General features: G+C 41.8%; 2 protein-coding genes across 5 annotated transcripts; one reads left to right on the top strand and one right to left on the bottom strand.

Moving 5' to 3' along the window:
• Positions 1-78: 78 nt before the first annotated feature.
• LOC107323290 (solute carrier family 35 member E2A-like) lies at positions 79-9838 on the bottom strand. 4 transcript variants are annotated; one of them, XM_015882205.2, is made up of 13 exons: positions 9750-9838; positions 8972-9076; positions 7787-7888; positions 6373-6491; positions 5936-6079; positions 4812-5321; positions 4026-4161; positions 3739-3866; positions 3343-3463; positions 3070-3123; positions 2660-2732; positions 2241-2386; positions 79-1559 (listed from the first exon to the last, which is right to left on the bottom strand). In XM_015882205.2, exons 6-13 carry the CDS (start codon positions 5134-5136, stop codon positions 1313-1315), a joined length of 1230 nt encoding a protein of 409 aa, XP_015737691.1. In that variant the 5' UTR covers positions 5137-5321; positions 5936-6079; positions 6373-6491; positions 7787-7888; positions 8972-9076; positions 9750-9838; the 3' UTR covers positions 79-1312. The 4 variants fall into 4 exon arrangements, with proteins under 4 accessions (XP_015737691.1, XP_015737690.1, XP_015737692.1 ...); XM_015882204.2 differs by lacking the exons at positions 7787-7888; positions 8972-9076; positions 9750-9838 and adding an exon at positions 7003-7116; XM_015882206.2 differs by lacking the exons at positions 7787-7888; positions 8972-9076; positions 9750-9838 and adding an exon at positions 6918-7040 and having other exon boundaries at positions 5936-6177.
• LOC107323293 lies at positions 7132-14443 on the top strand. Its single transcript, XM_015882212.2, has 9 exons — positions 7132-7240; positions 7341-7404; positions 8370-8523; positions 9781-9926; positions 11507-11683; positions 11901-12014; positions 12117-12203; positions 13254-13401; positions 13584-14443. The coding sequence occupies exons 1-9, from the start codon at positions 7221-7223 to the stop codon at positions 13613-13615; spliced, it is 942 nt and encodes a 313-aa protein (XP_015737698.1). The 5' UTR covers positions 7132-7220; the 3' UTR covers positions 13616-14443.
• Positions 14444-14464: the final 21 nt, after the last annotated feature.

Raw genomic sequence — 14464 nt, 5'->3', positions numbered from 1 at the left:
GCTGACTCAAACCAATGGGATTCCTCATGTGATAAGAGTGAGCAGGGGCTGAAATGCCATAAGAATTCCCCATGCAAATTCCTATTAGAAACAGTATTTTACTCTAAAGAACATTTAATGCAGGATTTAACACCAAGCGACACTCTTTCAAAACAGGAAATTATTAAAAATCAACTCGTTTTGTTCAATTTGTTCCCCAAAAAGACCATGTGATGGTTTCTGTATGTACACGTGCTCTATTTGCAGAGATGAATGAATAAAGTTTAAGGTTTCCTTAAAGGGAAGGCAAGAAGTTGGCTGTTAACCTCTGGTTGGTCAGCCTTGAAATGTAGCTTGTCCATAAAAGGAAGAATTCCCAGATTGCTGCAGCTCATGGTCCCATTTCAGCCTTGTCAGATACCCCCAAGATTCCTCACATAACTGGAAACATCAGAAATACTTTACACGTAGGGTAAGAACCCTGAGTTCCTGAAAGGCAGCATTGTTGTTGCAGTCCTACAAACAGTGCTACGAAATAAAAGCTCACTTCCTCATTTAAAAAACAATAAACATAACAAAATACAGGAAATTCACTTATTAAAAATGATAGAAATACAGATATCCTGACCGATCACACCAAAATCACACATCTTGGTGGTAATCTGCTTCAGCACTGTTTGCACAGTGCGGCTATGTCTGTGCATTTGGATTTCAATACTGTAAATACATAACCAGGACAAACTATTTCCCTTTTGAGTTTCATAGACTATCTACTGCTTGTTTTGTCGTTGGAAGTAGTGGCTCATTGTGCTTTGAGACATGGACTCATGTCTGTAGTTTACTTCAACGAGGGCTTTACCAAAGTAAATCATTTGCTGAGATGGGAGCTGGGGGAAGGGAGGGGTTCCTTCTTCCAGCTCTGCAACACAAACAGATAATGGAGGATGCAGCATACAGTAATTAACACCTCGAAATTTCATTCCACTGCAAGAAAACCAAATACAGTGATGGGCCAAAGTTTTCACATTGTTTTCCTGGGCATGGAGATAGTAATAATTTTCCTACAAGACACCAAAGTTCTGTCTAATAGAGGCTTGTGTGGTTTTTTTGCAGTCAAGAGATCAAAAAGCCCACGTTTACCACATTAAATAACACCAGGTCCTCTGCTATTTCAGTTTCTGAGAAAATCAAGGTTCCCTGGGTTCTTCTTGTTGTTCTTTTTCTTCTTCAAGTCCCAGGCCCAACTTGCTGTGAACCTCAAAGGAAGCACATCAGCGTCAACAGCTGCAGGAACAATCACTTCCACACCACGTTGTAAGAATAAGTGACAGTATCAATCATATGGTTTCAAATCCTTGGAAATCAGTGGCTCAGTATCTTCAGCTGTACTCGGTGCAGGCTGTGGGGCTGCAGCTGCCAGGCTGTGTATAGTTTCTTGCTGATGCTGCTTTGCCTTGTTATAAAGCAGAACTCCCACCGTCACTAGAACAGTCCCAATGGCTGAGAGGCTTGTGATTTTGTTACCAAACACAATAATACTGAGCCAGATTGACAGTGCGTGCTTCACAGTACTGGCAACACTGGAAAGGAATTACAGAAGTTAAGGCCAAAGAAAGCTCTCCCGTATCCTACACACAATCATCCCTTCATGTAGTGGGATCTCTCTTTTCCTTGCTTTTTAAATACCAGATTCCACTTCTCCTAGTTCAGCTAATCCTGTAGTCACACTGCTTGCATACTGGTACTAATATCCTTCAAGACATTTCAATTTAGAGTTAACAAGTCACCTCAGAGTTTTGTTTCTTTGTTATTTTTAAGCACACAGAACAGCATTAGCAATTCATATCTAAGACAGACACACAGACAATATCAATAGAACACCACCACCATAACTGGCATTTCTGGGTGTTACTATTCAGGTTATGTGTCATGCCTCAGAAACACCTTTCAGAGCTGGTCGATCATTATCTGTACTGCAATTAGCTATCTATAGGTATTGCCTTGTTATCACTAAAGCAAATGTCAGCACCTGTTCCACAGCTTCAACAGCACGTGCCAAATGCTGATCTTCTCACACTATGAGCGAGCAATCCAAAAGCTTTTCATGATATGGATGTGAAAAGACTTGTTCTAACATTTGGTATGTTTGTGTATTTACTTATTTCCTTGCACACTGCTCTCACTACTTATTTTCTCAGCAGAAATATTGAGTAAGAAAAAAAAACACATAACTTTTCACTGGCACGGGAATAAAGTTTTACCTGAAAGTCACAGGAGAAATTTTTCCCATCAGGGCATAGGCTGTAACACTCTGCAGGTGGAACAAGACTCCGTCTATTAAGAGAAGTACAACTACATCTTGGTTGTAGCTAAAACTCCTTCCGCTTTTCCCAATCACTGGAACATCCTAAATGCAAAACAAGGTCTCTTAAGAGTTTAGATTATAACCTAGTCTAAAAACCAATATCCAACCTAGCCATTATTATTATAACCAGGTATTAGTCTTACATTTAAATATCAGCAGAACAAGATCTGAAACATAAAGGACATTCCGGAGTGTTTCTCCGGCTCATGCAAACAAAAGATAAAGCTCTGGTGATTAAGTGATTCAAGTAAAATAGGGCTAATTAAAAGCAAAGCTCACAAGTAAAACAAATTTGCATTAGGAAATTCAAATTACCATGAAAAATATCCAAGCTGGAATAAGCATAACCACTGCAGCAGCGCTTGTATAGAACTGAAGCTCTGGGGCCCTACAAAAAGGCAAATGAAAATGGTTAAGAGTTCCTTATTTCACAAAGCTGAAGAAAGCTGTATCAGATCTACATAAAAACCTCATCATGGTATTGATAGACATCAAGAAGCACTAACAAAAAGCCATCTAGCAAGCTCTGCAGACAACTCAGCAATCTCTTGCATTCTGTGTTCTCTGTTTGGACAAGACAGACTGAAGATAAATGCAGTAAAATTCACATTTACTGAGTTGATGAAGTTCACAGCAGTTTATTCCAACTTAGTCACAAATACATGGTTTTCTTATGCAGCTTAAGGTCAATCCATAACCCAACCTGAGATATTTTCAATACTTACGAAAATCTGTATTTATCTCCACTGAGTAATTTTTTGGAAAAGACATTCTGCAAACTGGTAAAGAAAGAAAAACACAATGTTTAAGCAAACTTGCAGCAAAAAGGAACACAAAATCCACAATCACTTAATTTATTGTGTATGGAAATACCAAAATAATAAGGTTTTTTTTTTCCTAGTTCCAAATGCAGAAATAATTACAGGCAATGATTTTATTCAACCTATCAAGAAACATCATTCCTTTATTCCACACGCAGAGCAGCTGCTATGACTTACCAGTCCATGATATTAGTAGATAAAGCTGCTGAGAAACCTAGAATGTTGAAGCTGATTTCAGTAGCTGTACACAGAGCTAGCCCACCCATAACTGGAATGAGAGAGAGATTAACCAGCAATCCTGCAAATGAAAAGAAATAAAAAATTAACTCGAGTTCTATAGCTCTCAATGCCATACATGAGATAACACAGTTTTAAGTTTTAGTTTCACCACCACTTCTTTATTTCAAGGGAAAAATAATTTTGTTAGATTTAATGTTGTGCCACAATGATTCTTCCAGCTGCTTGAATCTGTCTGCCACACTTCAGTGACATCTCCCTGTCCGTGGCCCAACAAGGGGCAGAATTACATAAATAAGTATTTATGAAAGGAAATTTAAACACTGAAGTACTCACCAGTGTATTCCCCTAATATCATCCGAGACATAATAACAGTAAAAATAGGTGCGGAGCTTTTAACTGTCTCTGCAAATGAAACTGCCACATTTTTCAAGCTGACGAGCCCTAAGACCACTGTTGCAAATCTGAAATTGAAAAACACAAGTTAAGCAGAAGATAAAACAAGACTTTAACAGCTACACCCTATGAAAGCAAGAAAGAGAAGGAAGAGAGCATAAAAACAGTGCTTCTGACCAGAAAACTGCAGTGAGCCAATAGCACAGAACTCTAATTAATGAGTTTACCTCATCAGTCCAACAAACAGCATTATCATGATGAAATTGGGTGGGTAAGAGATGCGTGTTTTGTGCTGGTACAAGCAGCATGGAACAAACATTTTGATACAGCCAATAAAGGTGGTTGACAGCATCTGAACAGCACCTAAAGAGATGGGAAAAAATATCAGATGATGATGGGAATGTTACATGTTAAGCAACATGAGAGAATTTTGTACTGGTCTGTAGTGACATTAGACTTGATGAATTCTCACAACAGCCCTTTACTTTTACATCTACCAGCAAGGCAGCAGAACAAATCAAATAACCCAGGCCACAGATAAAATGCTTTTTGTTTTCTTATTAAAACAAATAAGGAAAAATAAGCCCAGTGAATAATAGATACCACAAAGGGCAGCTTCTATGTCTTCACATAAAAATTAATCTTGTTAATCAAACAAGTCAATCAGCACTAGAGACTATCAAGATCTGAGTCAATGTTATTATATTTTTCAAGAGCCCACACTGCCCCCTGGCACAGAAAAGTGAACATTTAATTACATTTTTTTGTTCTCAAAACACAGCTCCTGTCCTCCACCGTGTGGATGGATGAGAGGAGGGAAGGGCAGCACCATGAACTCCACTGCAGGCTGTGATCACACGCACAGGTTCTCAGCTCCAAGATCCACCCCCACATCTCCTAACTTGGACCTTCTGAGGGAGCAAATCATTCAACTAAAGTGAACTTTACATGCAAGGATGTGATATAATCAAATATCTTACTGGAATTGAAGCATAAAAGAAAAGCAATCTTACCTAGCATGCTAGGCTCTCCTTCCAGTAATGAAAGGATGTATTTGTTAAGAAAAAGAGTGCAAAAGCTGAAGAAAAACCACAAAGTGAGGTAGATGAGAGCATGAGAGTTCCAGATGCCCAAGTCTGACTCGATGACCGTAGTCTCTGTGATAGTTATTTTCAGGACGTTCTCTTCTGGCACACTATCGCTCCTAGCAATTACAAATTTTTCACTCCTGTTAGCAAAAAGCGAACCCAAATTAAATAGTGATTTTCCCTTTGGCTTTTCTTCAAGGAGAGGAGGATTAGGTTCCTCTGGTGTCTCAGCACTTGTCACAGTCGACATACTGACACAACAAAACTAGTATCTGTCCTTAACACAAATCAACATTGACTTTGTAGGGAAGAAAAATATCATGTGATTAATCTTCCATCTGCAGTGGTCTCCAGAAGTGTATTTGGTCCTCCAAATAACATGAAAATCAACTTTAGATGCTTCTTCATGTGGTCAATTCCATTTTTTTTTTCAGCCTAAGAATGAAAAAATAGGGAAAGAAAACCAAATATAGCAGTGTACATCAACCCCTAAAACTACAAAAATATCACATTCATTCTGAAAGACAAAAAAAGACCTCACTACCTTCTCTTTCAGAATGTATTTTGGACTGCTAACATGACTATGACCTTTACTTTTCTCAAGTTAAACAACCTTTGGCATCATAATACTGACAAGTTCCAAAGAAAGAAAGAACCTGAGAAGCTTAACTGCATTATTAAAACATATTATCAGAATTAAGTGCTTTCTAATTTGCAGACTGTGTTTTATGAGCAAAAGCAATCAGAATTAATCACATGAGAATAAAATGATGAATCATTTTCTGCTCCTGGATAAAGAAGCAGTAGGAGAAATGAAGGCTGACACCTCTAAAAGGACATCTGCAATATGGGCAGTACACACTGAGGTACAATGTGCTCAACTATATATTCACGTTAACCCTGCTTAATTGAAAACTAAAACAACTAACCCCAACAGAACCCCCATTTTGCGCAGCATCACATTATCATATTTAACATCACCAATTCCACTAGTGGCAGGAAGCAGAATAGCAATAATAAGAATAAAACCACACCTCTGAATTACTGACCTGCTGTCTTACATCAGCTGGAAAGCCTTAAATTGGCTGAAAGGACTCTCCATCTGGAAGTAATTCAATCCTCCTCCCATAAGAGCAACCGGCAGCTGATGTTTACCAATAGATGAAAACGTGGCAGTAGCTGGTAGACTGTTTCTGTTGGATTACACACAAACATGGAATCTTCCAGCTCACAAGAATGAACAGCATGCAGTGCATTTTAAACTCTTCCTTCTATCTTCTCCCATTTTAAACTACATTACCAATAGGGAAGGAAAAAAAAAAGTGTGCAATAAAGGTGAAAAAACTGGGAGCACAAACTTTGAGAGTATGAAATTTTGACTGATTAGTTACACATCCAATGCCTGAATGCAATTTATTGTGAACATAAAAGATAACGTGGCACACAGGAATGTGTTTGGTGGTGCAGCTGACCTCAGTGCAGGTACCTGTTAGTCAGAAGCTCTCGCTGTGCCTTATGCAGCAGAGCACATTCTGTCCATCACTGTTACACGTCACCCAGCAGCTCCTGGACGGGCAGAGTTCCGGGCTTCAGAACGATCAGCATCTATCAGAAAGACAAGGAGTTAGGAACCAGGGGTGGGAAGAACCGCAGCGATGTCTGTGCATAAAGATGGATGTCTTCCTTTGATGGCATCCACAAAGAACTCAGTGAGGAGCAGGAACACTAAAAGAGGTCATTGGTGAAACCGAGGTTAATCGGGCAGCGAAAAGAAGGCCGGGATGCAGACATGCCCACGTGCCATTGGCAGCTCAGCATCCCGAGCGAGCAGCCAACATTATTATTTCACAGAACAACAAAGCACAAAGACGCGCACAGACCGCACACACCTCCTCACAACTACTAACGTCTCGTGCACAAAGAAACGCTCAAAAACAGCAGAACGTTTTCCTGCACACCAGCGGCCCTCCCTCCCCCCCGCCCCTAGCGACCCCCGCGCCCCGAGCAGGCAGCAGCCGCCCACCCACCCACCTCTCTCCAGCCTGGAGGGCTCAGAATGAAAGCAAAGGAGGCCGCGCTGACAGCCGGCCGGCAGGCAGCGTTCCGTTCACCGTACCGAGCCGCCCTCCCACGTGCGGCACAGCCCGGCCGGCCGCCGCCCACCGCTGCGGGTGGGAGCAGCGGACCGAGGCGCTGCCCCGCATAGAGCCCGGCTGGGAGCCCCGCGCCGTGCGGGAAGTGACGTCCCACCGCCCCGGAAGGGCGGGCGCTGCCCCGCACGGCTGTGCTGCCGCAGCCATGTAGCTGCCGTTAGCGGAGGGCGGCGAGGCCGGCATGGAGCCCAGCGAGGAGAGGTAGCGGAGCGGCCCGAGCCGGCCGGGGGGGCGGTGATGCGGTGCGGCTGTGGGTGCGCCCCGCAGTGACACCGCCTTCCTTCCTTGTCTCTCCCTACAGCGGCCCCGCGCTGCCCAACCTCACCCCGCGGCACCGGGAGCTCGTCCCCACGCCCTGCGGCCCCGTGAGTACCCGGCCCTTCCCGCAGGAGAACCGCAGCCCGCTCAGCCTGCGGTCGCGGTGTTAATGACAGTCATTGGGTCAGACAGGCGCCCAGGGGGACCTGCGGTTCCTTAGCGTGTGGTTTCGCTGGAACTCATTCCTTGGCTGCTTTTCATACCTGCTGGTGTGTGTTTATGGCTGCAGAGCGAGCCCGGTACTAAACAAACACTCCCCCCAAATTACTGAATGCCAGCCTTGCTCCAATGCAATCAGCGCTTTCTCAATTGCTTTCAATTATTTGGGCTTGCTTAAATTAAACTGCTTCCAATGCAGCTCATCAAAAGTCTTTGTGTATAAGGATGTGTTGTATAAGGTAGTAACCCAGTAACAGTGCCATAGCTGACCTCTGCCTCCAGGTGACTCTCCAGGACTGTGTGCCACTGCCAAGGGAACTCCAACGTGGTGCCATTCACCATCAGTTCATCTCTGTCCAGGATTTAGGCTGCCTGGGATACACAGAAACAAAACCTCACTCAGATCTTTTGTCTGCTTTAGTGTGGCCGTTTCTGTATGATTTTCTAAAAGTAAAAAATCTTTGCACAGGACCCCAGGAGGTCACTTGCTGAACAGTACTGCTTTGGTGGCTTTATATCTGGGTAATACCAGACTTGATTCCAGGAGATGAAATTAGAGTGCTGTGAGAAAAGCAGAATATGGTTTACAAGGATGAACCTGAAAAGTGGAGGCTGAGATCGCTCATCAGATGAAGTCGGAGCTCTCCCTCCCTCAGCATTTCTTGAGTTTCATTTCGCTTGTCAGATGTTTCTCTTCCCTTTTCCCAGGGAAACCCTGCCCTGGTTCTCCATCAGTCCATTTGCATTAATGCATTTGATGGTTCTCCATCAGTCCATTTGCATTAATGCATTTCTTAGGGACAGCAAACAGGTCAAATGGCATTACGAGTTTCAACATTCTCTTCCTTTCCAGATCAAACCTTGTTCAGAGCTGTCGTTTCCTGTGAAGATCTACTTCTGCGTGACTATTCTGTCTCTGCTCAGTGTCATAGGGCTGACCATAGAGACGCTCGTTCGACAGACCGAGGAAGATTTCACCATTTCTCTCATACAATTAGTTGGAGTCGGTAAGAAACACCCACTGTGCTTTCAAAGAAATGCATTTTTCTGCCAAAGTAATCATTAGGGAATGCAATGAGCACAGAGGGAGAGCTGCACACCTCCCACAAACCTCTGCTTTAGCTCAGCACAGACCACTGGACATTATTTACGAGAGGTTTGGATTTAATTTGTTAAAGCTTCACTTTCTGAAAACAAAGGGACGTCCTTTATTCATCTCAGAAACGTTCCTCTGCCATCTCTGGTCAGGAAAACGTTTGTTTCCAAGTTATTTGTACAGACTTCAGTTGGAGCAGCTGACCTTAGCAAACAAGGAAGCACTGTCTCACATCTCTCAGGTCTTCCTGAGGTCATAAGCACGCAAGAAACCAAATCACGTGATTCCTTCTTTGATTTGCTGACCATTTTTTCTTTTCTCACTTGCTTTAATAATAGCAGAAAAGGAAGTAAACTTACCTCCAGGTTTGTTCTGAGCAAGTTATTATGTTCCTTTGAAAACTTTTATGATCCGTGTCCCAGGCTAACAAAGCTGCATTATCAGATGTGCCCGGAAGAATAACCCTGGGGAAAAAGAAAAAAACTGTTACTTTGTTGATGGTTAAGAATGAGCTAATGTTTGCAGGAGTGACTTAGATAGGAGCAGCCTGTATCTGTGCAAGGAAAGCCTCTTCCTTATGTGTGTGGTCGTTGCAGAGTAGGATACTAAGGTACGTAGCTCGATTTGTTCATATAAACATCACCTCAGAGCTTTCCTGAATCAGTATAGTTTGGTGTTTCAAACCACATGCAGTGGGTCAGAGCCATGAAAACAGCCCTGCGGAGGTATGTGTGTGAGCTGTACCTTCCCCTTACCAGTCACTGGAATTACCATCGCTGGAAGGATTATGTAATTTCAGTTCCTTAATAATGTTACTTAATTTCATTTGAATATATTGTTCAACCTTATAGTCCTAATCCAATAAAACATCCCACTGCCACTGGTTAGTTTGGATAGCTGCTGTTTTCAAAGCATTACTTCAGAAGTGATTTAAAAGTCCAATGAATTATTTCATTCCTTGTATGGTAAACACGGGAGAGAGTACTCACAGCGTCTGAAGAATCGGATGCAGGCTCCTTGGTAAGAATGAAGATGTGCTTTTGACTAAGGAATCTACATTGTACAATCTTGATACTTCCACTTTGTCACCTGGATCAAGTGTACTGAAAAACAGCACCACGTGCACTCTGTGCTCACCTGCTGACTGACTTTTCCTTCTCCTTCCCAGTGTTCTGTGTGTACTATGTGACGAGAGGAATCCTGCAGGAGAACCGCCAGGAGCTCATCGTCTTTGTTCTTTCCATCCTGCTAGTGATGTTCCGATCCATTATCAATTTCACAGTTCTCCCTGTTGAACAAAAGCCAAAACTCCTGGTTAGTCCCCTGGTTTCAATTAACTTTGCTTTACTCTAAATCTTGGATGGGAAAATCTTAGAAAGGCAAAGCACCTGTGGTAAGGGCACTGAAAACAGAAAATCAGGCCAAGTGATTCCTACCACTGAATAACAAAATGCACGTCTTCACAATGACAAATCTGTTCCTCTGTACAGTTCTATGGGTTTCTTTATGTATGTACTCGAAAGTAACAAATACGAAATAACATCACTTTCACAGAATTACTGCAGAATGTGTTGCCATCAGTTTACTCACCCTGTATCAGATTTTCACCCATAAAATAACTGGCCTGAAGTCGCATAAATCCAACTGAATGGAACTGGAATGTCAGGTCTGTGTGCAAGGACGCAGCCACTAGAAACTCATAACATCCATAATTGCAACGTTGTGTTTTTAAGAGTGATGACCTGTTGCAAGGAAACAAAACAATAGCGTTAAGGCAGGTGCTGCCCATTGGGATTATCTTGTTTATCTTCCATAACGAAATGTAAAGAAGGAACTTACTGTGTGACTAACTTTAGTAGTTAAACTTTCCCTTGCCGTGCTTCTTTCCCTTTTGTATTTGCATACATATCACAAATGGGAGGAGATTCCTTCTTCCCTGTAGTCATCCAAAAAATATTTTTTGATAGAAGAGATTACAGCCAAGATAGGAAGATTACGGTAAAGCAGAGTTTTCCTGTTCAACTGCTGATCATTGATACAATTAGTTAAAGGTCTACAGCAAACAGAGTTGACAGTCAGTAAGGAACAGGCATAAGAGATGCAAATTACTTTGAGGTATGTGTCCTAGCTTTCAGTTTATATATTAAACAAGAATAAACAAGTAAACAAGCAAAATCTGGTCAAGATGCACCGTTAAGGAGATTTTAGTACTATAAAAGCGACTGATTACTGTAACTCTGTAACTGAGCAAAATTACTGATCCAGAATCATGTTTACTGTTTGAACAGCTTCATATCAATATAACTATGAAGGATGTTTTTCCACTTCAGCTGTCTTTAATGTAGCAGACATTCAGCATGACAGACAACAAAGCTGTGAATAAGACCCAGCCAAAACCGACGTGTTTAAAAATTGATTAAGCAGAGCATTCAGAGTAACCCCCTGCCCCCACTGACAGCAGTGGGGAAGATTCTTAGCAGTTATTTATGCCATAAGGGAATTCTAATGCCATCAAAGAAAGCTGTTACTTCAAACTGTATAACAAGGCCTCAAACAAAGCACAGCTAAAAGCTGAGATACTTCAGGGATCACAAAGTGTCTGTCTTAGCTGTTATAAAACTACTATATTGAGGGTAACGTAGGCCAAAATAAGCAGTGTGAGTTTACACTAAGTACCAAGTGGTTGCATCAAAAGCTTGATCAAGCTGCACTTTCTGCCACTTAACAGTGTGGCAAACTATCACATTTAACTGTTATTTATTTTAAATGCTATTAATAGGTAGTTAAGTTCTTCTTACCCTTTTATTCCTTCATTTCCAGTTAGAAGATTTAAAGATAGAAACTCTCACTGTTTCAGCATGACCAGTCACACGCATATTTCTCTTTTCCATCAGGCCCGCTTCATTCTGATCCTCTTGGTTGGCTCCTTTGATGTCATCTGTGCCATCATCCTTATTCAGAGTCAAAGCATGATGGCCTTTCGAGTGGGTGGTGCTCTAGAAAGCCTACAGTCACAATACTTCATGTTGAATCTCTGTTTTTCCATGCTGACCTTTGATCTTCAGGCACAGGTATAGAGAACACTTCTCCCACTTTTTCATCCTGTTGAGAGTATCTTAGAATCACAGCTAGCTGAACCGATAACTTCCTAAAGCAATCCTGTCTGTATCTTCCCTGGTAGGTGAGATTAGCCTGATTATGGTCATTTTCCATGTGCTTGTTGTCAAGTATTTTGGTGGGATATACAGTATCAGACTAAAAATTTTAGCAAATCTTTGCCTCTTTCAGCTCTGCTTGTGTATTCTGCTGATAAGCCTCCATGAGATCACCCTTCTACACAACATCATTTCAGCAACAGGGGTTCTCTGGGCTTGCCTGAAAGTGACCATTAGCATAATTGCAGTAAGTGTTAAGCTAACAGCTATGCTACCAATAATAATCAACTTCTGGATCTAGAATATATATGTATATATACATATGTATATATCTGGTCTTATTTTACAGATTTTAAAAGAACTGAAACCTCTAGTGTGGATTTTTCTGTGTCAGAATGTACCTGAAGTAGCTTTTCTCATCTACCTGCTTTACACGGTAATCCATCTGACTTACTTGCTTGATAAAGGGAAACAAGGCTGGAAGCCTCTGCTTTTTACTGGGTCCTTGGGTGCAAACATGGTGCCACATTCCTGAGCATACACCTTTTTCGCAGCTTGATTTAGAATCAATGAGAGCAGCAGCCATGTAAGGCATCATTGGAATGTACTTTCCAGACAGGAATCATGTCACATTACTCCTGAACTTGTTAGGCTAAAGGGAGAGGTTTTGGAACTCACTGCCACTGGCAAAGTATCTGGAATGATTAGAGAAAGATGAAAGAAAATCTTCTAACACAAGGTGCATAGTTGTTCTGAAATGCCTCCTCACCCTTACACTTAGTCTCAAGTGGTACCACTGTTTGACCAGCTGCAGGGTCTGAAGTCACACTTTAAAGAATATCTCACGCAGTATTCCAGATGCTGATCTTCGTGTAGACAAAACAAAAGCCGTTATAGGCACAACAAAGCCCAGTGTTGAGCATTTTTCAGCACTATTGTAGTGATAAGGCACTTATCACTGGAGCAGCCCAACAACTCCCACATGTGGGAAATGAGGCAAGAAAGAAGAAAGGGCAGAGCTGATTATCCATCACAGGGAGGGCCCAAATGCTATTAGCAGCCAGTACTTTGTTTCTCATACTTCACGTGAGATCTCCAGCCACTGACACTGGCTGCAATTCCTGTGGTTTTATTAAAGGCTGAAGTCAAATCGGGTTCTTCCAAGTATCTACAGCCCTCTTTGATTTGGAAAAGCACAAAAGGGCCACACATCGACTTTGGTGGTTATATTGTATTGCAGTTAAGAATGAAAATATGGATAAGAGTAGCAAAGCAATTTGAAAACAGATAGATCTACTTATGGTTTTGCATAGCAGTATCTAAGAGTGCCCAGCAAATGAGGGCACTGGTGTACATAGTGAAACTCTCTATCAGATAAAGCTGTAATATAGTCACTTATCACATGACTTCTTCCAGAAAGTTAGTGTTTGATTGCATTTTATGGGTCCCAGCTTTCTGATCGTTTTATGTCTTCATCTTCCTGCAGGTGATAAAAGAGTGGGGCAGAGGGAATTCTTACACTCTAGAGGCTGCCTTCATTACTGGCTCTTGCATTTCTGTTGCAATAAAATCTGTTCTGTTTTGGGCATTGATTCACGTCTACCGTGGCTTTGGGCAAGGACTAAGAGAAAGAAGTAAGTACTGAAAAAAGTTAACTAAGCAATTCTTCTTTATCATGCTGTGTAAACGTCTAAAATAAGAGGGACAAAGGGACCTAGTTAGCCACCAGTCTGAAACTACCTGTATCTTTTAAAAGGAGGACATAAATGTTGATAGATAGTGGTTCTGACTGATCTACCTCTTCCTTTCTTCACAGTGTTTTCTTCCTATGGAAGGATCGACTCCTGAGCATCCCCCTTTGCATCCTAACTGCAGCTCTTACAGAGTGAAAGCATAGCTGGGAAAGTTCTGATCAAGTGCATGCATTTGGGATGTACGATAATGGGTCTGTTTCACAAAGACAGAAGAAGTTGCTTTGAAAAGTGTCTTCACATTTCTTAGCTTGTTTTGTGCTATGGGATTACAGCAGTGCAGCCACTAACAGCTTATAAAGCAAAGTCTGCTCATGAAAACAAGAGTAATCCTCTCACCCTCGGTGGGTTCTGCTGACAGGACACTGCAGCTTTCACTCACGTTCCTGATGTTGCTTTGTAACTGTGGGAGGTTCATAACACACATGTGAGTGGGGCACATTGTTAATATAAACGCTCACTTTATTGATACTCCAACATAAGATAATTTGCACACCAGCCTTTACTTACTGAGGCTGAAAGGAGCGCCCTGCCTTCATTTCTCATCAAAGACCTGTCACTGAACAGAGATCCTAAAAGCTCCACAGTACATGCTCTCTGTTCTGCAGTTCATATATGACTTTCATGAGCTGTTTTGACAACAGCTGTATTCTCTGATATCCTCTGTGTCTACGTGATTGCTCATCCCCAACATAATACCTATAGCTCTTGTCCCTGCTCTGACTTAAGAATACTTCATAAGAGCTACACATGAAATCTACACAAGGTCATTTCATGCCCTCTAGCATATCTAACCATGTGCCATTTTGCACACAATGCTGACTGTTGAAATAAGTCTCTACTAATGCTATTTATAAGTTTGGTATTTTACTGATCAGAACCTTTAGCTACTGGTTATGTATTTTTTAATAAAATTTAAACACAGCTTGGGCATGGGTTATTATTT

This window comes from Coturnix japonica, chromosome 21, assembly GCF_001577835.2.
Source record: "Coturnix japonica isolate 7356 chromosome 21, Coturnix japonica 2.1, whole genome shotgun sequence".
NCBI classification, from domain to species: Eukaryota; Metazoa; Chordata; class Aves; order Galliformes; family Phasianidae; genus Coturnix; species Coturnix japonica.
This window is presented reverse-complemented; position numbering and strand designations above follow the sequence as displayed.

Bases quoted from the DNA above. Each gene is read 5' to 3' on its own strand.
- LOC107323290 (XM_015882205.2), bottom strand. From the start codon at position 5,136: ATGTCGACTGTGACAAGTGCTGAGACACCAGAGGAACCTAATCCTCCT. The intron at 4,162-4,811 runs GTAAGATTGCTT...CCATCTCTTTAG, and splicing joins AGGAGAGCCTAGCATGCTAG to GTGCTGTTCAGATGCTGTCA. The intron at 3,464-3,738 runs GTGAGTACTTCA...TTTCATTTGCAG, and splicing joins GATATTAGGGGAATACACTG to GATTGCTGGTTAATCTCTCT.
- LOC107323293 (XM_015882212.2), top strand. From the start codon at position 7,221: ATGGAGCCCAGCGAGGAGAG. The intron at 7,241-7,340 runs GTAGCGGAGCGG...CTCTCCCTACAG, and splicing joins ATGGAGCCCAGCGAGGAGAG to CGGCCCCGCGCTGCCCAACC. The intron at 11,684-11,900 runs GTATAGAGAACA...TGCCTCTTTCAG, and splicing joins CCTTTGATCTTCAGGCACAG to CTCTGCTTGTGTATTCTGCT.